The sequence below is a fragment of the Megalobrama amblycephala genome, linkage group LG4 (genome assembly GCF_018812025.1).
Source record: "Megalobrama amblycephala isolate DHTTF-2021 linkage group LG4, ASM1881202v1, whole genome shotgun sequence".
NCBI classification, from domain to species: Eukaryota; Metazoa; Chordata; class Actinopteri; order Cypriniformes; family Xenocyprididae; genus Megalobrama; species Megalobrama amblycephala.
The window spans coordinates 21,320,914-21,338,501 of record NC_063047.1 but is presented as its reverse complement, the minus strand read 5'-3'; the positions used below and the strand labels follow the sequence as shown (position 1 = coordinate 21,338,501).

General features: G+C 37.4%; 1 protein-coding gene across 1 annotated transcript; it reads left to right on the top strand.

Moving 5' to 3' along the window:
- Window positions 1-5,543: 5,543 nt before the first annotated feature.
- On the top strand, window positions 5,544-17,588 carry golph3a (golgi phosphoprotein 3a). The gene is made up of 4 exons (XM_048188233.1): window positions 5,544-5,978; window positions 12,651-12,782; window positions 13,525-13,639; window positions 16,683-17,588. The coding sequence occupies exons 1-4, from the start codon at window positions 5,763-5,765 to the stop codon at window positions 17,105-17,107; spliced, it is 888 nt and encodes a 295-aa protein (XP_048044190.1). The 5' UTR covers window positions 5,544-5,762; the 3' UTR covers window positions 17,108-17,588.

The following is a 17,588-nucleotide window of genomic DNA, read 5'->3' as shown; positions in this document are numbered from 1 at the left end:
ATTTCGGGAAAAAAGTCGAGATAAAATGTTGAGAATAAACTCATTAAATTACGAGAAAAAAGTCATTAAATTACGAGAAAAAAAGTTGTTAAATTACGAGAACAAACTTGTTAAATTATGAGAAAAATGTCATTAAATTTCGAGAAAAAAGTCAAGATAAAATGTTGAGAATAAAGTCATTAAATTACGAGAAAAAAAGTTGTTAAATTACGAGATCAAACTTGTTAAATTATGAGAAAAATGTCGTTAAATTTCGAGAAAAAAGTCGAGATAAAATGTTGAGAATAAATTCATTAAATTATGAGTTTATTCTCAACATTTTATCTCGACTTTTTTCTTGAAATTCAACAAGTTTTTTTCTCGTAATTTAATGAGTTTATTCTCAACATTTTATTTCGACTTTTTTCTTGAAATTTAACAACTTTAGATGGTTTTATTTTTTTATTATTGCTTGGCCCTAATCCTCTTCCGTAATGGGTGAATGAATAAAAGCAATTTTATGAGTTAAAAATACATTTGACTTCCACACTTCTCTGACCGCTCACATATTATAACTTCTGATACATCCGTGCTCTCAGCGGTCAGTCCGTACATCCCGCTGCAGTGCTTAAATGTGGGCAGTGTTCACCCTAGCATGTTTTAAGCTATTTATAGCAGTGAGATTTGTCTAAAAAAGGTTAAGTAATGAAAATAGTGTGGAGCCGTCTACATGTATATTATTGTTACTGCTGCATTTAAAATCTATTGAAGATTAGACTATACTTACTATGGTCCAATGTGATTTCTTTCTTCGTTTTTTTTTTTTTTTTTCCTTTTTCTTTTTCAGAAGCCATGTCAACCTTTGGGGTATATAAATGTTTAATGTGTAAATTGGAGCTTATATTTTGTTTTGTAAGAAAATGTAAGAAAACAGGAAGTTGAGAACAATACATGAGATCAGCTGTCTATCACTGTGTGACACTTATCCGTCCAATGACCAATGAACCTTTGATGCTGTAATTGGTAGTACATTATGAGACTTCTTTTTTTTTAAAGGACACAAAGCTGAATATTAATATCATCACAATTAATTTGTAACTCTAAGAACAGAATAATGGGGGAAACTATTGTTTTTATGATGACAAATGCATCAATCAAACATAGACATCACCACAGGGTTTGAAAGTTTCAATCAGCACTTACACAGTGATTTTCAAGTAAATTCTCATAGTAGACTGCAAGCCTTTGCAAATATAACTATTAAGGCATAAGCTAATTTCATACTGTATCTGCATTTGTGCACATTTTTCTTATTTTCCTTTCACTGATGCCTGCAGAACTACTGCCACAAATCAACAGGCACTTCAGTCAAAAATTGTATTGTTCGATGTCTGTTGCCTTTTTCTCCTCCACCCATAATATTTTTATTGTAATGAAACTTATGTAAGCGTTGCACTGAGTTGTTATTTGTTAGCAAAGGTGAAAGGAGAAAGCAGTTTCCTGACCATTTGGTTTTTGTTAACAACCCTTTCACCCTTGTTTTGCACTACTGCTCCTTGCCAGTCAGTCACTGTTACTTGAACAGTCAGTCCGCTGTCAGTCTGATTCTGTTCACTTCAGTTCAACACTGCTCTTGTGTATGACAAGTGAAGGTGAGCTGGATAAGAAACTTATTACTGTATAATTGTTTTGTATTTTTCTGTAATCAAATTTAGAGTTCACATTATCAGAGTTTGGCTGTGAAATATGAAATATGTCAGATTGCTTTATTTTGGACAGTTTACTTCAAAATTATAATTTTCATGTAAAAGTAGCATTAAATACTTTTATATGTGCACGTGGGAAATATGTAACTTGCTCTTTTTGTCCACAAAATATGATTGAAATAAAAGACGTGTGATTGAAAAGATCAGTGATACTGGTGAAAAGTAACTTTTAATGCAAATTTAATGCACTATTATTATTTTTTTCCAATACATTTTTCAACAATCTTTTTTTATGATTGTTATTCTGTGGTCTCTTGATTCTCTTTAAAGTGCACATTTATAAGAATGTAGAAAAACAAAATAGGCTGGAAAGAAACGTACAGTACAATTTGGAAAGTCACCTAAAAAATAAAGATTTTATTTAAATAAATACAAAATATTTAAATATATTATTAATGGAACCAGCTTAAGTCTCAAAACTAGTGTGGTATCCATTGTTTTTTTTAGCGTCTTTGAGATACTATTAGTTTTTATAGGCGAGACACCCCAGGTGAATAGGGTAAAAAAAAATAACTAATAGATATCACCATACTTCCCCAGCTGATTGATTACATTAAAAATTACAAACATTTTTTGTATTGCAAGTTTTCAAAAATGGTATGTTTAAATATGCAAATGAGGCATTATCTAATTAAATATGTACTAATTTGCATACATTTCTAGAACAAAAATCTGAATATTGGATGAGGTCAAGTTCAAAGTTCTCATTTAATTTTTTGGACATATTAAATACAAAGGTTTTTACAGAGGGAATTTTGGATATCTCTTTTTTTCATTCTATAAATACTAGAAAATACTATCAACAGCCAGAAAAAAATATTTTTTTACAATTTTTTTAGGAATAAAATGCTGTATAAAATCAGGCAAATTATATATCAACAAATCCCTCTGTAAAAACCTTCAGAAAATAGACAGGAATAAAACTGTAAAGTTTGGTGTATGTAAGTTCTGCTGAAGTGGAGATTTCTGACTCAGAGCAGGAGAAAAAACTCATTTTGAGAAAACTGCCTTTAAATATATTTACTGTAATTGAAATATACAGACGCAAGAAGATAAAGTGCTATAAAATATACACTTAAAAGTGTAAATTGGATGTTTTCTTTCCACCAGTCTGAAATAACACTTTATGAAAAGCCTCAAAGCTCAAAATTGACAGGTGCCTGAAAAAACAGTGTTTTTGCCTGTAGTGTCTCCCCTTAAAGGTGCCGAAGAACATGTTTTCAAAAGATGTAATATAAGTCTTAAGTGTCCCCTGAATGTGTCTGTGAAGTTTCAGCTCAAAATACCCCATAGTTTTTTTTTATTAATTTTTTTAACTGCCTATCATTATAAATGCGCCTATTCAGGGTACGTGGCCCCTTTAAATCTCGTGCTCCACGCCCCAAGAGCTCGCGCTTGCCTTAAACACCATAAACAAAGTTCACACAGCTAATATAACCCTCAAAATGGATCTTTACAAAGTGTTCGTCATGCAACGTGTCTAATCGCCTAAGTATTGTATTTATTAAGTTGTGTTTATGAATTATACAGACTGCACATGTTTAAAAAATTAAAATAATGACAGTCTTGTCTCCGTGAATACAGTAAGAAACGATGGTAACTTTAACCACATTTAACAGTACATTAGCAACATGTTAACAAAACATTTAGAAAGACAATTTACAAACATCACAAAAAATATCATGTAATCATGGATCGTGTCAGTTATTATTGCTCCATCTGCCATTTTTCGCTATTGTCCTTGCTTGCTTACCTAGTCTGATGATTCAGCTGTGCACATCCAGACATTAATACTGGTTGCCCTTGTCTAATGCCTTGAACATGGGCTGGCATATGCAAATATTGGGGGCGTACACTGTTACGTAACAGTTGGTGTTATGTTGAGATTCGCCTGTTCCTCGGAGGTTGTTTAAACAAATGAGATTTATATAAGAAGGAGGAAACAATGGAGTTTGAGACTCACTGTATGTCATTTCAATGTACTGAACTCTTGTTATTCATCTATGCCGAGGTAAATTAAATTTTTAATTCTAGGGCACCTTTAATATTCATATTTTTATATTTTACCATTTTCTTAAATTTTAAAGTTTTAGTTATTTTGAAGTGTTTTTGTCTTTTAAAAAAAATCTATATAGTCTTAATTTTTATTTTATTTTAGTTATTTTAGTACAAGTTAAAATAAATGATAATGAGAAATGTTGCCTTGGTACCAATAATAATCTTTATTTCAATTAACGTTTTTATTTTAAGTAACTGATGCAAAAACTTGAGAAAATGAGATCCAGGCAGTCCAGCAATGATTATGTCAGAAATTAAATTTGAATAAGGTATAACAAATTTATTAATTAAAAATTATAGAGACAAACAAATTCATTAAGTAATTAATAGTTAATAATAAAATTTAGAGTATTGTAAAATCAAGAGTATTGTATCTAATAGATGAAGATCAGAATATACAGAAAGAAAGAACAATAATTAAGACATTTGCAGATAGGAGAGAAGAAGCAGAAGAGCAAAGGAAAAAGCTGAACTATCAACGACTCAGTCCATTTTATACCATAAGAATAGGGAAATTTACATCCCACTCAAACTTATGTTTTGGTCTAAGAAGAAAAGGTCAAATGTATTTATCCATTATGCCATAGACTGGTCAAGTGTCAAAAATAGATATAGGGGTTGTTTTGACCCCCTTAAGGGAATTTTGCAAATCTTACATTATCACGTGTCAGCAGAAATAACAACAGACATATTAAAGGTGCTAAAGAGGATGTTTTGTTTTATACATTTTTGCAATATTACTTGAAACTGTCTTTACTAACTGATAAAAGACTATTTATTAGGTGCACTGAAAGTAATAATATTAATATACATCATCTGTGCACGAGGTAGGGCCTTAAAAACATCAGCCAATCGTTTACGCAATCATCGCGTAAACGATTGGCCCTCTGGCTTGTCAATCATTGCCGTGACGTTCCTTGTGAGAGACGTGCGCGGATTGGCCCTCTGGCTTGTCAATCATTGCCGTGACGTTCCTTGTGAGAGACGTGCGCGGCTGCGCGCTCCAGTAACTTTCCACACTCCACAGGCGCCACATGCAATGTTTTTGTCCGGAGACAGGAGTAACAACTGCAGATTATGAGTTACCTGCGGTGAGTCCGACATAATGAATCCACTAACACAACACAGCGAATGCCGGTGGTAAACACTCGTGTTCCAATACTTGTGCACGAGTTTTGGGAGGCGTTCCCTCGAAAGGAGGGGGGGTTGTTCTTACGCATGCGCTCATTCCAAAAACTCAGTAACAGTCTTTGGTTTCTCAGTCGACGAAAAGATCCTCTTTATCACATTTAAGTTCAAATGAGCAACTAATTCCGAAAACATCACTTCTGCAGTACTTTGCAGACGTCCAATATCTAACCACAAACGTGTCAATGTGACCTGTCACACTGGAATACTTTAAAGAACAACTGAATATAACAAGCATACTCTTAAATATAATATAAGAATAACCATAAGGGCACAATAAAAAGTAAATACTTGAAAATATGATGAGAATTAATATATAGAGTAGGAGTTAATGAATATATGAAATCAGAAGTAATATTGATAAATCATAAGCCATAAATGATTAACATAAAATATGAATAAAAATGCATGAATATGAATATTGACCATTTTGGATCCACCAGTAACGAAAATGATTTTAACATGTTTTAGTAAACGATAATAACTGGTGCTACCTGACTGAAAATGCTGTCTCGATGCACCTCAGAGTGTTGAGATGCCACATCCACTGCTGTACTCGTCACGGCTGGTCGCCATATTAAACCTGACGGAATCAGCGACGGTCCGACCGCGGTAGGGATCGCGAGGGGCCCCTCTCTCCCAAACAAATCCCGAATTACACCTTTATTCCCCTTATTCACCCCGGAAATCATTTATGCATTGGACTGAATAATCCAGTCTGTTCTCAGACAGGAGTCTGGGAAGGAGGTTTTGTTTTAGTGTGTTTGAGAGATGAGTACTTTGACCCAGCGGAGCTCCGGCCTGGTGCAAAGGCGCACCGAGGCTTCGCGCAGCGCTGCAGCCGCAGACAGAGAGCGCGGATCCGGCGACGAGGACTACGAGCCCCGCCGTGGAGACGAGCAGGACGACGACGACAGCGGCGATGCCAAAGAAACCAGACTGACCCTGATGGAGGAAGTACTGCTGCTGGGCTTGAAAGACCGAGAGGTTGTTATTGTGATTTTTTTTTTTTTTTAGTAACTAGTTGTCTTTTGTCGATGTTGTTATCTCTCATCATCGCTTACCACGATCGCGTGCTTCATAGTTGATAATTGAGCTCTTTAAAGAAAGATGCAGATGGAATCCTTTTTCTTTATTTCTTTATTTTAAATGGGTGACGTTTTGAGTCAAAAGCAAACAACATTATTGCTGTGATGCAATGTAGCATTTAGCTTGTCTTGCACTGCAGTTACAAGTTCTCTTTCTGACCCTTCAGACTGTAGTAACAAATCGACATTGCGTGAAGAACGTAGTTTAAATAACAGAGTAATGCATTTAACTGTCTAATACTACAATTATAATCATTTTTTATTACAATAGCATATGGAAACCAGTGTAACATTAAGATGCTATGACATTATCATGCCATATCCACATTAAGCTCAATATGACCATTTCAGATACAGTGCTTCTCTAAGAAACTGAAATTTGAAGCACTTGTATATCTTGCAAGATTAATGAATAGAGTTAAAATGCCTTAATCACCCCCTGAGATCCTTGTCCTTGTCACTAGTCACTCACATGTACGCATTCTTACAAAGCATGTAAATCTATACACTTGAAACATCTCACAACAAGAAATGTTTTGGAACACATCCAAAGTATATATATTTTTATAGTTTGCCTTCTGATGCTGATCTGAAACGCATATTGAAACCTCTACTAATGAATTGACCTAAATCAACTTGTTTCAATAAGGAAAACATCCAAAAACCATTGTTGTAAGCTCCATTAAATCATAGGATTGGACTGCCAAATGTGAAGACATATTTACTCAAAAAAAAGTTATTTTAATTTAATAACTTGACATCACTTGCCGAGTTAAACATCCAATGCCTTCTGTTTCATTTGCTTTTAGTAGTAGGCAAGTATACAGTCTGTACTGTACAGTATTCAGTAAGCTAGTATTCCATAACCATCCACTGGGAGGGAGGTCACCAACATGGAGGATCTGTTTGAAAAGTGAAGGAAACTGATTAGTATCTTCCCAAAACAATGTAGAACTTTCTAAATGTGTTTTATTGGTTGTTACACTTCTAGATGCCATAATAGTAGAGCACTCCACTTTAAGAGGGACGGTCATAATTAAAATTTAGTTTAAAATTTATATGACTGTCCTCAATAAAGGGAAAGAGGCAAAGCACCTAAAATTAGGCAGTTTGATGTATTGACCAAACCTTAATTAAGGTTTATAGAAGGTAGTGAATTGTACCTGCCTCATTGTCTGGCCTTTGTAGATAGATCGTGGGTGAGCAGGCATTTGACAGGGCATTGTTACTGAAGACGCCTCTCTTTACAGCTCATTCATGTCAAATTACTGCCTGATTTCATTTATGCTCTCAACAACAATTGCTTTTGGGTACTATTCAAGATTAATTGTAGCTTTCAGAAAAATGGCCAGTCTTTTACTCAGGCAGTATGTCTTGGATCCTGTTGCTTTGTCCACAAACCTCAAACAGCGGGTTTCTGGTTGTGTTTCGCATGTCTAATATAAGGTTTTGGAGTTTAAGTGTTTGATTGATCAATGGTTACTTTCATGACGGGTTGCGAGCGACACCATATGTCAATAAATTTGTAGAACACTGCAATCAAATTGAAACATTTTTTCTCTTGGCCTCTCAAACCTGGAATCATTGTGTCATATTTTTCCACAGCAGAGATTTCTAACGTATTGACTTTTAGATGGATTAAGTTTCTTTCCCTGTTGTCATGTTTAGATGTTTATGGTCAGTTCAGCATCTTATATTGATCCCGTAAGTGTCATTCTGCTGTACATTTTGTTCAGTATGTCAGTTTCACAAAAGTCTTCCTTGTATTTTTAACAATAGTGTACTGTTTTGCGCAAGAACAATACAGAAGATCTTTAATCCGGAGGGTGCATTCATGTCGCTTGTTCACAAAGCTTTCATGGGTTTTACATTACTGCCATTTTCAGTCATATCATGTCGAGGCTTCAATAAGATTTGCTTATCTGTATGGAAAGTAGCAGAAAGGATAAATGGATTAACATAACATGTTCCAGGTCTACAGTTTGCTCATGCTTATGGTTGGCACCAAATGTGTAAGTTCAAACTTTGTCAAAAACACTTTAAAGTCCAGATATTCTGGCTTTTGGTTCTGTTGCTTGATTTTAGGAGAATCTCACAGAACCTGTCAGAAACATGTCTGGGTCATATTTCACCCCAAAATTAAAAGAGAGAAAAGAAATTAAATCTGTTTTTGGACCTTTGAGATTTTTGTATCATGCTTAATTGTCATGAAAGAAATGTCACATTACTATTATTACATTACACTAATGCATTTTAGTAATGTGAATTTAGGGGGAAAATGTGTTTGACATGAAAATAACATCATAATGAAGAAGGTAGGCAATGTGTAACGTAGTTCGTAGATGTGGGAAGAAGGAGGCGGGAACCGGCGAACGTTCAAACAAAACTTAAATTCAAAATAAACAGATACAAAACGAAAGTAATGCCGGCAGACCCTCGCGGACGTCTGCCGGCCACACAAACATAATAAAGGTGGAGAGAGGAAAAAGAGGAAAAAAAAGTGTTCCCGGACACACTGCCGCTCGGTCCTCAGCCAGCCAGGCTCTTCCTCGCGGTGCCATGCGATGGCACTGGACGCACGGTGGACGGCCCGATCCTCGACCGCCTCCTGGCGGCCGGCGATGGCTCCTCTGGCTGAGGGCAGCCGGCAGCGAGTCCGCCGTGCCCTGCTCCTCCCCTTCATGGTGGATGGTAGCAGACTCCGGCCCACGGTGGACGACGGCAACTCCTCCGCTCCCTCCTGGACGGCAGCCATCCCACCTTGTCCCAGGAGCACGGCATCTGGGTCTCAGTCCCACTTGTCACTAGGCTCCAGCACCACCGCCTTGGGCAGCCTCTCGCGGTCTTCACTCCCGTGCTGCCTGAACTCCACAGCACCGTGATCCCCCTCAGCAGCGAGGGCTCTCCGACAGCATGTCCCTCCTTCCTCCCGGGTTTCGGCACCAATGTAGTTTAGTTCGTAGATGTGGGAAGAAGGAGGCGGGAACCGGCGAACGTTCAAACAAAACTTTAATTCAAAATAAACAGATACAAAACAAAAGTAAACACAAACATAATAAAACATAAAATAAAGTCCAGGCCTGGTCCTCTCTTGTCCTTCACTGGTGTCGCTCCTCCTTTTATGCTCCCTGAGCTCCTCCGTGAGAGACTCGAGGCCGGTGCGCCTCACAGGTGGAGCTTGTTAACTCTCGCGTCACCGGCCTCGCGCCGTTCCCTCGCGGCTCTCGCCCGCCCTGCTCGCCACACAATGTTTTTCATAAAAACTTTGTTATATTGGTTGAAACTGATAGCAATCAATAAGTTTTCTAAATATTAAAAAAATTTACATATATCTTCTGTGGAAGTCTCAGGACCAAAAAATGTTTGTCCAATCATTGCATTCAGTCCGACTGAACAACAGGCTTAAGCTGTTGTAATTAAGAGTAGAGATGCACCGGTCGACCGACCATAATTCGGAACAGGCCGGTTTTTACTCCAAACAAACAATAGGAAACTGTCTGGTTTTTATTATTTTAGCCGTTCTCTGTTCTGGACTTGCACACAAACTGCATTGCAATCTTTTCCCAAAATGTCATGTGAATTATTATGAAGTCTGTAAGCTGGAGGTTAACACAGGCCAGAGACAGGACACGCTGAAACAATTGCAAAGAGAACACAGATGGTAGCAGAGCAAATATTGTACCGGGCACAACAGGCTCAAGGCTGATTTATTCTTCTGCGTCGAGTGTATGCCGTAGCCTGACGTGCACCTCTTCAAAAATGTAACAACGCGTCAATTCTAAGCGAACCACAAGCGCTGTGATTGGTCTGCTAGAGCCCCTCCCTCAGGTCAAAAAACTGGTGTGGAGCAATAGAAGAGCGAGCGTTTTCAACTTCCATAGGAATGAAATACACTATTTTACAATGAAATCCAGGGGACACATGCAGTCAAACTGCAATAAAAGTCGTTACCTATTTGCCGCTTCTCTGCCGTTTCTATTTGTAAGCTTCTATTACAACGTACATGACAAGCTGCTTCTTCTTCGGCTTTTGCCTTGATACTCAACATTACCGCGGACACTGCCTACTAGTGGTCTGCATGCACGTCAACGCAGAAGTATAAATGAAAACGGATGCATAGCCTACGGCGCAGAGGCCCCGGCGTAGGTCCGACGCAGAAGTATAAATCAGCCTTCAGTGTTTGCAATGCTCAAAATATAGGAAGAAAAATATAAATTTGAAATGGGGGTGGAATGAATGTATATCTTAAAGGAACAGAAAAGTTTCAATGGCATTTAATATTCCTCTTACCGCCGTATAAGTGTTTATAAGCGCAGCGCTACTTAGTGTACAGCAGTACCCAAAGAAAATGCTGCTGTTGCATAAGCGAATCCTGATCGGTGCATCACTAATTAAAAGATGGCAACCCGTGACGTTCTACTCGGAGCTGATTACGTCCTTGGACTCTGAATCTGCAGCAGTCCGGTGGTACAAATCAGAGCTCGAAGTTGTTTACGTTCATTATTATTGTAATGTTATGTGCTTTGAAACACAATGTAATTTAATGGCATCCCTCAATGATGCTTTGCAGACTCTGTTGTGTGCGTTCATGTGTTTTGGAGGAGGCGTGGCTTTGGAGAGCACTCTGTAGGGAGGGTGGGATCTCATGCTTTTAAAACTAGCTATTGCTAGCCTCTCTGAAATTGCCTATCCTACCTTTAATGTGTCCTTGTTACTCATTACTTGTATTTACTATAGTAGTAGTAAAGAGCAGTTAAAACGAAATCAAACCCTAACCTTAAACCTTTAGTATTTCCATATTGTTAATTAATTTTACGCAGTACCTTTTGTGTAAAAGACACATTAATATTAAGTGTGACCATTGTTTGTCTTTCTTTTGAGTCTGGGGTGAAATGTGACCTGGACATTTTTTTTTATTTTTTATTTTTAAACCTGAATGCATGTCTTACCACATTGAAACCAACATAAAAGTGAGGAAATATCATAAGATAACATTAAAATTAGCACTGGTCTACTGTGACGTGGCTCGGGAGTAAATGAAGGCCTTTATTTTGCATGTGGTTCATCTCCTCAAACAGTTGTGGAAATACAGCTGCCTTTGCCTACCGAGCCATTATCATGACTCCTACTCTGGTTTTATGTTGTTGTAGAGCACATCTAGTGTTATCTAGTGTACTCACAGGACAGAGGACTTGCACAAGAAGTGTCAACAAGAAAACCATGACTGATCATTTGTGAGCTTGAATGCTATCTTTTAAAGTAGTAATGTTATCATATGCAGTCATTTTAATATCTTATTATCCTGTCACAGCAAAAGCAAAAGACAACAATCCAATTTCCAATGGACAAAATCAAGCCCTGTGCTACTTTTTTTTTTTTTTTTTTTTCTTCGTACTATAGTTTCACTCCTCAGATATACATTGGGAAGAAAAGACAGTGTAAATGCAATTCTTTATTATCACTTTTCATGTATTTAATGCATCCTCCTTGCTGAATAAATGTATTAATTTCTTTAAGATTATTAAAAAAATTAACTTTTGAAGGGTAGAGTAGATCTTTAAAGTAGTTCTTAATATGATCTATTTTTTAATAAACCAAGCACAATTGCAGCTGAACTTGATCCTCACGCACTATTGTTGTATGAAAATGCAGCTTTGACATTTGATGATTCTTATTATTTTCCACTAGAAAAAGGACATGAGATTCAAGCCATGTGGGTGTGTAGTGATGACATTTTTAGTTTGAAGCAAATTATCTGTGGACATTGAATAAATTGACACAAAAAATTAGATGTGAATTTCAGTTTTAAACTATGATTTAAAATGATTTATTTGATTATTTACACATTGTGCATCACTCTGGGCTTTTGCATGTGCTCCACTTCATGTGCAAAATGTTGTCTGTGTTGCCAGTACCTTAAAAGAGGCCTGTTGTTTCCCAGTAGTGGCCTCTGGGACAGGGAGGCTGGACCTTCACAAAGCAGGCCTTGTTAGTGCTGGAGTGATCCATCGCTCACTTCATCCACTGCTAAACATGACACTGCAGCAGATGGAGCTGCAAAAATGAAAACTAAAATCATAACTGTCCCACAGTGTTGGGAAAAATTCCCCATTTTTTCATAAATTCAGTTAAGGCATTGGAATTTGAATTTCGTTGGCCACACAGAAAGTTGAACTTTCAAACTTTGATTATTAATATATAACTTTATCAACCTTTCCCATATTTTTTGTGTGATATAACATGTTTATGGGCAATGCATACAGCACTTAATTATTCTTTGTTAAATTCACATTCGCATTACAGTTCTTTTTCTCAAATTACAATAAAGATGTTCCTTGGATTTTTGTCTTATTTTTGCTGACATAAATTAGATCCTTGTGTGACGACGTGTCTTTACAAAAAAACAACTGCTGTCCATATTAGCAGTATTTATCATTTTGAGTCATCTGTAAACTGTTTAGAAAATGTTTCTTTGTTCACAAACCATTTGGATGGAAGTTGTATTTGCACTGAAGCTCTGAACCTCGATGGGGCATGTATACTGACTTTCTTCGGTTTGTTTTTGTGCAAGGGCTACACCTCCTTCTGGAATGACTGCATTTCATCAGGCCTGCGGGGCTGCATGCTCATTGAGCTGGCCTTACGAGGAAGACTGCAGCTGGAGGCCTGTGGCATGAGGAGGAAAAGCCTGCTCGCCCGGAAGGTAAGAAACTGTTTAGCACTCTGGAAATGATCACACGATAGGGAGGGGCTTCCTGTTTTGGATGCTTTCTTCAGATGTGTTCATGTTCTATGTGCATTTAAAGGGATAGGTCACCCAAAAATAAAAATTCTGTCATCATTTACTCACCCTCATGTTGTTCCAAACTTGTATGACTTTTAACAAGAAGGTGTTTTGAATGTTGGATAACATTGGATCCCATTGATTTTCACTGTATAGACCAAAATACAGAAAATACAGAGGCATGTTTTTTTAAAAATTATCTTTGCATCAACATTTCAGATGTATTAGGCTATGCTGATGGTACAGGGTCAGTTGCACAGGTTTCTACATACACAGCTGGACTGAACAAATTCAGAGGATATATTCTTTATGTGCTTGTAATATTCAGCACTCTGGTGTCACTACATTTACAATTGTGTAGGACACTTTCTACCACAAGAGGGAGCACTTTGATATTAATTGTATGTCAGGAGGCCACTTTTTGCAGTTGGTGTTGGCTGTTGGAAGTGAGAACTTTTTATTATTAAACCAGGCTCAGATGTATCCCTGGAAAATGCATTAGATTTAATACGTAAAGTAAAACTCTTTGGTCTTCAGTTGAAGTAGTTCATCTCCACAAGATTTTACCCTCATGAGTTCTGTGCCTTGATCAGTGGTGCTTTTGTGCAGTTGAATGTATTAATGTGTTCAGTGACATTTCTCTTCTCCTTTTTTTTCTTAGGTTATATGTAAGTCTGATGCTCCAACGGGGGACGTGCTGTTGGACGAGGCTCTGAAACACATAAAAGACACTCAGCCGCCCGAAACCGTGCAGAGCTGGATAGAGTTGCTCAGTGGTGAGTAACCACAGATCATTTGAGATCCTGAATCTTGAATTTTTTTTCTGATTACCCCAGTAATACAATAGATTGGCTTTAGAGAACAGCATAAATATTTAATAGTTCACTATTTAAATTCGTAAACTTTAAAAACTTAAAAGTAAGATTAAAGGGTTAGTTCACTCAAAAGTGAAATTTCTGTCATTGATTACTCACCCTCATGTCGTCCCAAACCTGTAAGACCTTCAACACAAGTTAAGATATTTTTGATGAATCCGAGGGTATCTGAACCACACATAGGCAGCAACGTCACTGCACCTTTTGAGGTCCAGAAAGGTAGTAAAGACATTGTTAAAATAGTCCATGTGACTACACTGGTTCAACCTTAATGTTATGAAGCGACGAGAATACTTTTTGTGCACAAAAACAAAAATAACGTCTTAATTTATCAATTTGAACTGTTGTCATATGCAGTTGGCATAGTGAACGCAGTGCAGGCTTCCGTGTTTGCATCCGAACTAGGGCTGCATGATGTATCGCAAATTTATTGCACGCGATTATTTCATGCGTAGCTTGTCAGAGCTGTACGGCTCTGTGATCAGTAGTAAATGCTTCTCCATCTTAAAGCCAGAGGGCGCTCTCGGGCAGAAACTGCAAAAATGCCTTGCTGCCGAAGTAGAACACACGTCATTCCAGGAAATCCTATACAATCGCTGTAGCTGAATAAACAGAAGATTGAAACGTTTTGATTGATTTAAACATGATTGATAAACACACGACTGCCATATTCTGTGTAAGAAGCCACTTCATCTGACAGAAGGATGCTCAACTGTTGTTATGAAGTGAGTTTGGAGTAAAACATATTATTAAATGTTTTCTTTTGTTGGACAAGATGTTAATAAATGCTTCACATGTCTGGAAAGATGTTTGACGCGTGTTGTTTTTTCAAATGCACATTATAAGCGTGGATTAGCATTTGGAGCCATAATTCATTGACAAGCCACGCATAAAAAAATAATTGCAGCTATGCGATTTCATAATCGCACTAAGACAAATCGTTTAAGCACGATTTCAATGGGTTTTTTTCAAATTGTACGATTAATCGTGCAGCCCTAATCAGAACTCCAGCTCAGTATTGTCCGAAGCTGCACACGTGAGCACAACGATGCATGCATGTGATGCTGACGCAGGAGCTGGCCGTTAAGGTTGAACCACTGTAGTCACGTTGACTATTTTAAATGATGTCTTTACTACCTTTCTGGACCTCAAAAGGTGCAGTGACGTTGCTGCCTGTGTGTGGATCAGATACCCTTGGATTTCATAAAAAATTTCTTAATTCATTTTCCAAAGATAAACAAAGGTCTTACAGGTGTGGAACGACATGAGGGTGATTACTTAATGACAGAAATTTCATTTTTTTGGTAAACTAACCCTTTAAGAATAAGAGAATGATGAAAAAAAAAAAAATCTTACTGACCTCAAAGTTTTGAACAATAGTGTAAATAGATTATATGAAGAAACTGCATTCAATTTAACCATTTTAACATTTGCTACCTGCTAATTATACTGTGCCTGGAGTGCATAAAAAAAATCTGGATCCAGACTTGTTTTGGTCCAAAGATCGAGAGAGATTTCTGGAGATTTTCTGTTGACCTACTGTGGCTATGAGCTCAGTTGGAAATGTCTCAGTATGGACAGCCAAAGAGTCAAAGAGTGAGATCAAAGCGTCTGAGAGAAGGAGCTGCCATCCTCGTTTAGAAAGTGTATAAAAATGTGCTCAGAATTAGATCAGAGCCATAAATTACTGTAGGCTGATGACTAGCAAATGCTGTAGCGCAGCCTGCTTTGATCCTGTGACGTCTGTTCTTCTCTGCTTCAGCACAGGAGCTGATCAACTGAGCTGGTGGCGCTCGCTCAAGGGGCTGTAGCATGACTTCGGCGTTCAAAATTCCTGTCAGCAACTTGTAAAAGACTGAAAACTTTGTCACAAATCTAGACAAAAACATATTAAAACTATTAATAATGCAATGGTCCTATAGAAGCTATCAGTAAATGGGACTATACTATTGAAAATGGTTTTACCTGAAATCTAGCATAGGTATGCACAACATGGGAGTAATTCATTTTTTTCTTTCTTTTAGGTAGTTTTATATAGGTATTGGTCGACATTGGATATTTAATTGTGCATGCTCATGTATCCCCGTTTTTTACATTTTAGATTACCTTTGCTGTCATCCAATGCTCAATTAAAGTTAACCATTGAAAGCACTAATAATTTAATGACACTGTTAAATGTAATCATTCTCAAAATGAATGTCCTTTCTGTACATTATAATGTTATGCCTAAATACACTTTCATTTAAATACATTTTTTTTCTTAGTGTTTATTTTTTTATTTAATTAGGCATAATAATGTTAGTTATATTGTCTAGAATTAGAATTGGGGTGCAACCTTTAATTTATTATTATTGTAATAATAATAATTATAAGTTAATTAGAGATTTATGTCCGATAGCTGTGCCATTAATCAGAATAGAAAATGGTATTTTCAAGAACAGTGAGGCCTGTTCAAAGAAAGCACTCATATCTCTAAGTAGACATAAAATCTTTCTTATTTACATTTCTGATTTAATACATTACTATAAAATTCCTAATTCCTGAAATAAATGTAATACATTTTGGCAACAACTGCACAAGGTTCCATCTCTGTCCTTCACAGTGAAATGTCACAAATGTACAGCCCTTATGGGAGCTGTACCTCTTTTGCCAGACTTTTTAACGGCTGCTACGGTGCTTTTTCTGTCAGTTTTTATTATTTTCTTGATACTTTTTGGTATCGTAAGTTATAGCCATAGCCATTTAAAAAAAAAAAGATCATCATAGATCACATATTTGGGAAAGAAAACCTTTACTATAATGCTACGGTCACGAATTGGTTATAATTAGAAAAATTAGGTATTTCAGTAGTCATATTGAATCCGATAGATTTGTTTACTCTGTCCTTGTCAAATAAAGTGAATGTTAGTAGATGTCTGGTACTGAAAGTGCTTGTCTTTTGCAGGCGAGACATGGAACCCGCTGAAGCTTCACTATCAGCTGCGTAACGTCCGAGAGCGCCTGGCCAAGAACCTCGTGGAGAAGGGCGTCCTTACCACAGAGAAGCAAAACTTTCTTTTGTTCGACATGACTACGCACCCCCTTACCAATAATAATATTAAGCAGCGCCTTATTAAGAAGGTGCAGGAGGCCGTGCTGGACAAGTGGGTGAACGATCCTCACCGAATGGACAAGCGTATTCTGGCCCTTATATTCCTCGCCCATTCCTCTGATGTACTAGATAACGCCTTTGCCCCGCTGCTGGATGACCAGTACGATCTGGCCATGAAGAGAGTACGGCAGCTGCTGGACCTGGAGCCTGAGGGCGAGAGCATGAAGAGCAACGCCAATGAGCTGCTGTGGGCTGTGGTGGCTGCCTTCACCAAATGAAGCAGGTTCAGTTCTGATGGACGTGCGACGGAAAAAATAAAACGGTTGGACTGGTAAAATCAGGTTTGAGAAGTTTTGACCTGGTGTATCAAAATGGAGTCTTGGTTTTCTTGTAGATATTGCCCTTCCTCCCTACTCTCTCTGCAAGATCTATCATTGGGTTTCTCAATTTTGTTTGAAAAGGGGACCGGTGTATTTTAATCGTTTGTTTATTTGAATGCAATTGGGTACTTTCTCACCGTAGACTGTTGGAAGATTTACATTTTGCATTGCTGCACAAAAAACCCTGTTTTTCTTTTCTTTTTTTTTCCTTGCCTGGACATCCGTGTTTGGGTACCTAACAGATTTTACAGTGTTTTGTCATCAGTTTCGTACGTTTAATTGGAATTGATTTTTTTGTGACCGAAGCGGTGTACGCCAAAGCAGTATCTGCATATATGACTCAACAGATGCTCAAGAAAATAAAGTACACTTCAGTGTA

Excerpts from the sequence above, each read along its gene's own strand:
- golph3a (XM_048188233.1), top strand. The coding sequence starts at position 5,763 with ATGAGTACTTTGACCCAGCGGAGCTCCGGCCTGGTGCAAAGGCGCACC. Across the intron at positions 5,979-12,650 it reads TGGGCTTGAAAGACCGAGAG|GGCTACACCTCCTTCTGGAA; the intron begins GTTGTTATTGTG and ends TTTTTGTGCAAG. Across the intron at positions 12,783-13,524 it reads AAAGCCTGCTCGCCCGGAAG|GTTATATGTAAGTCTGATGC; the intron begins GTAAGAAACTGT and ends TTTTTTTCTTAG.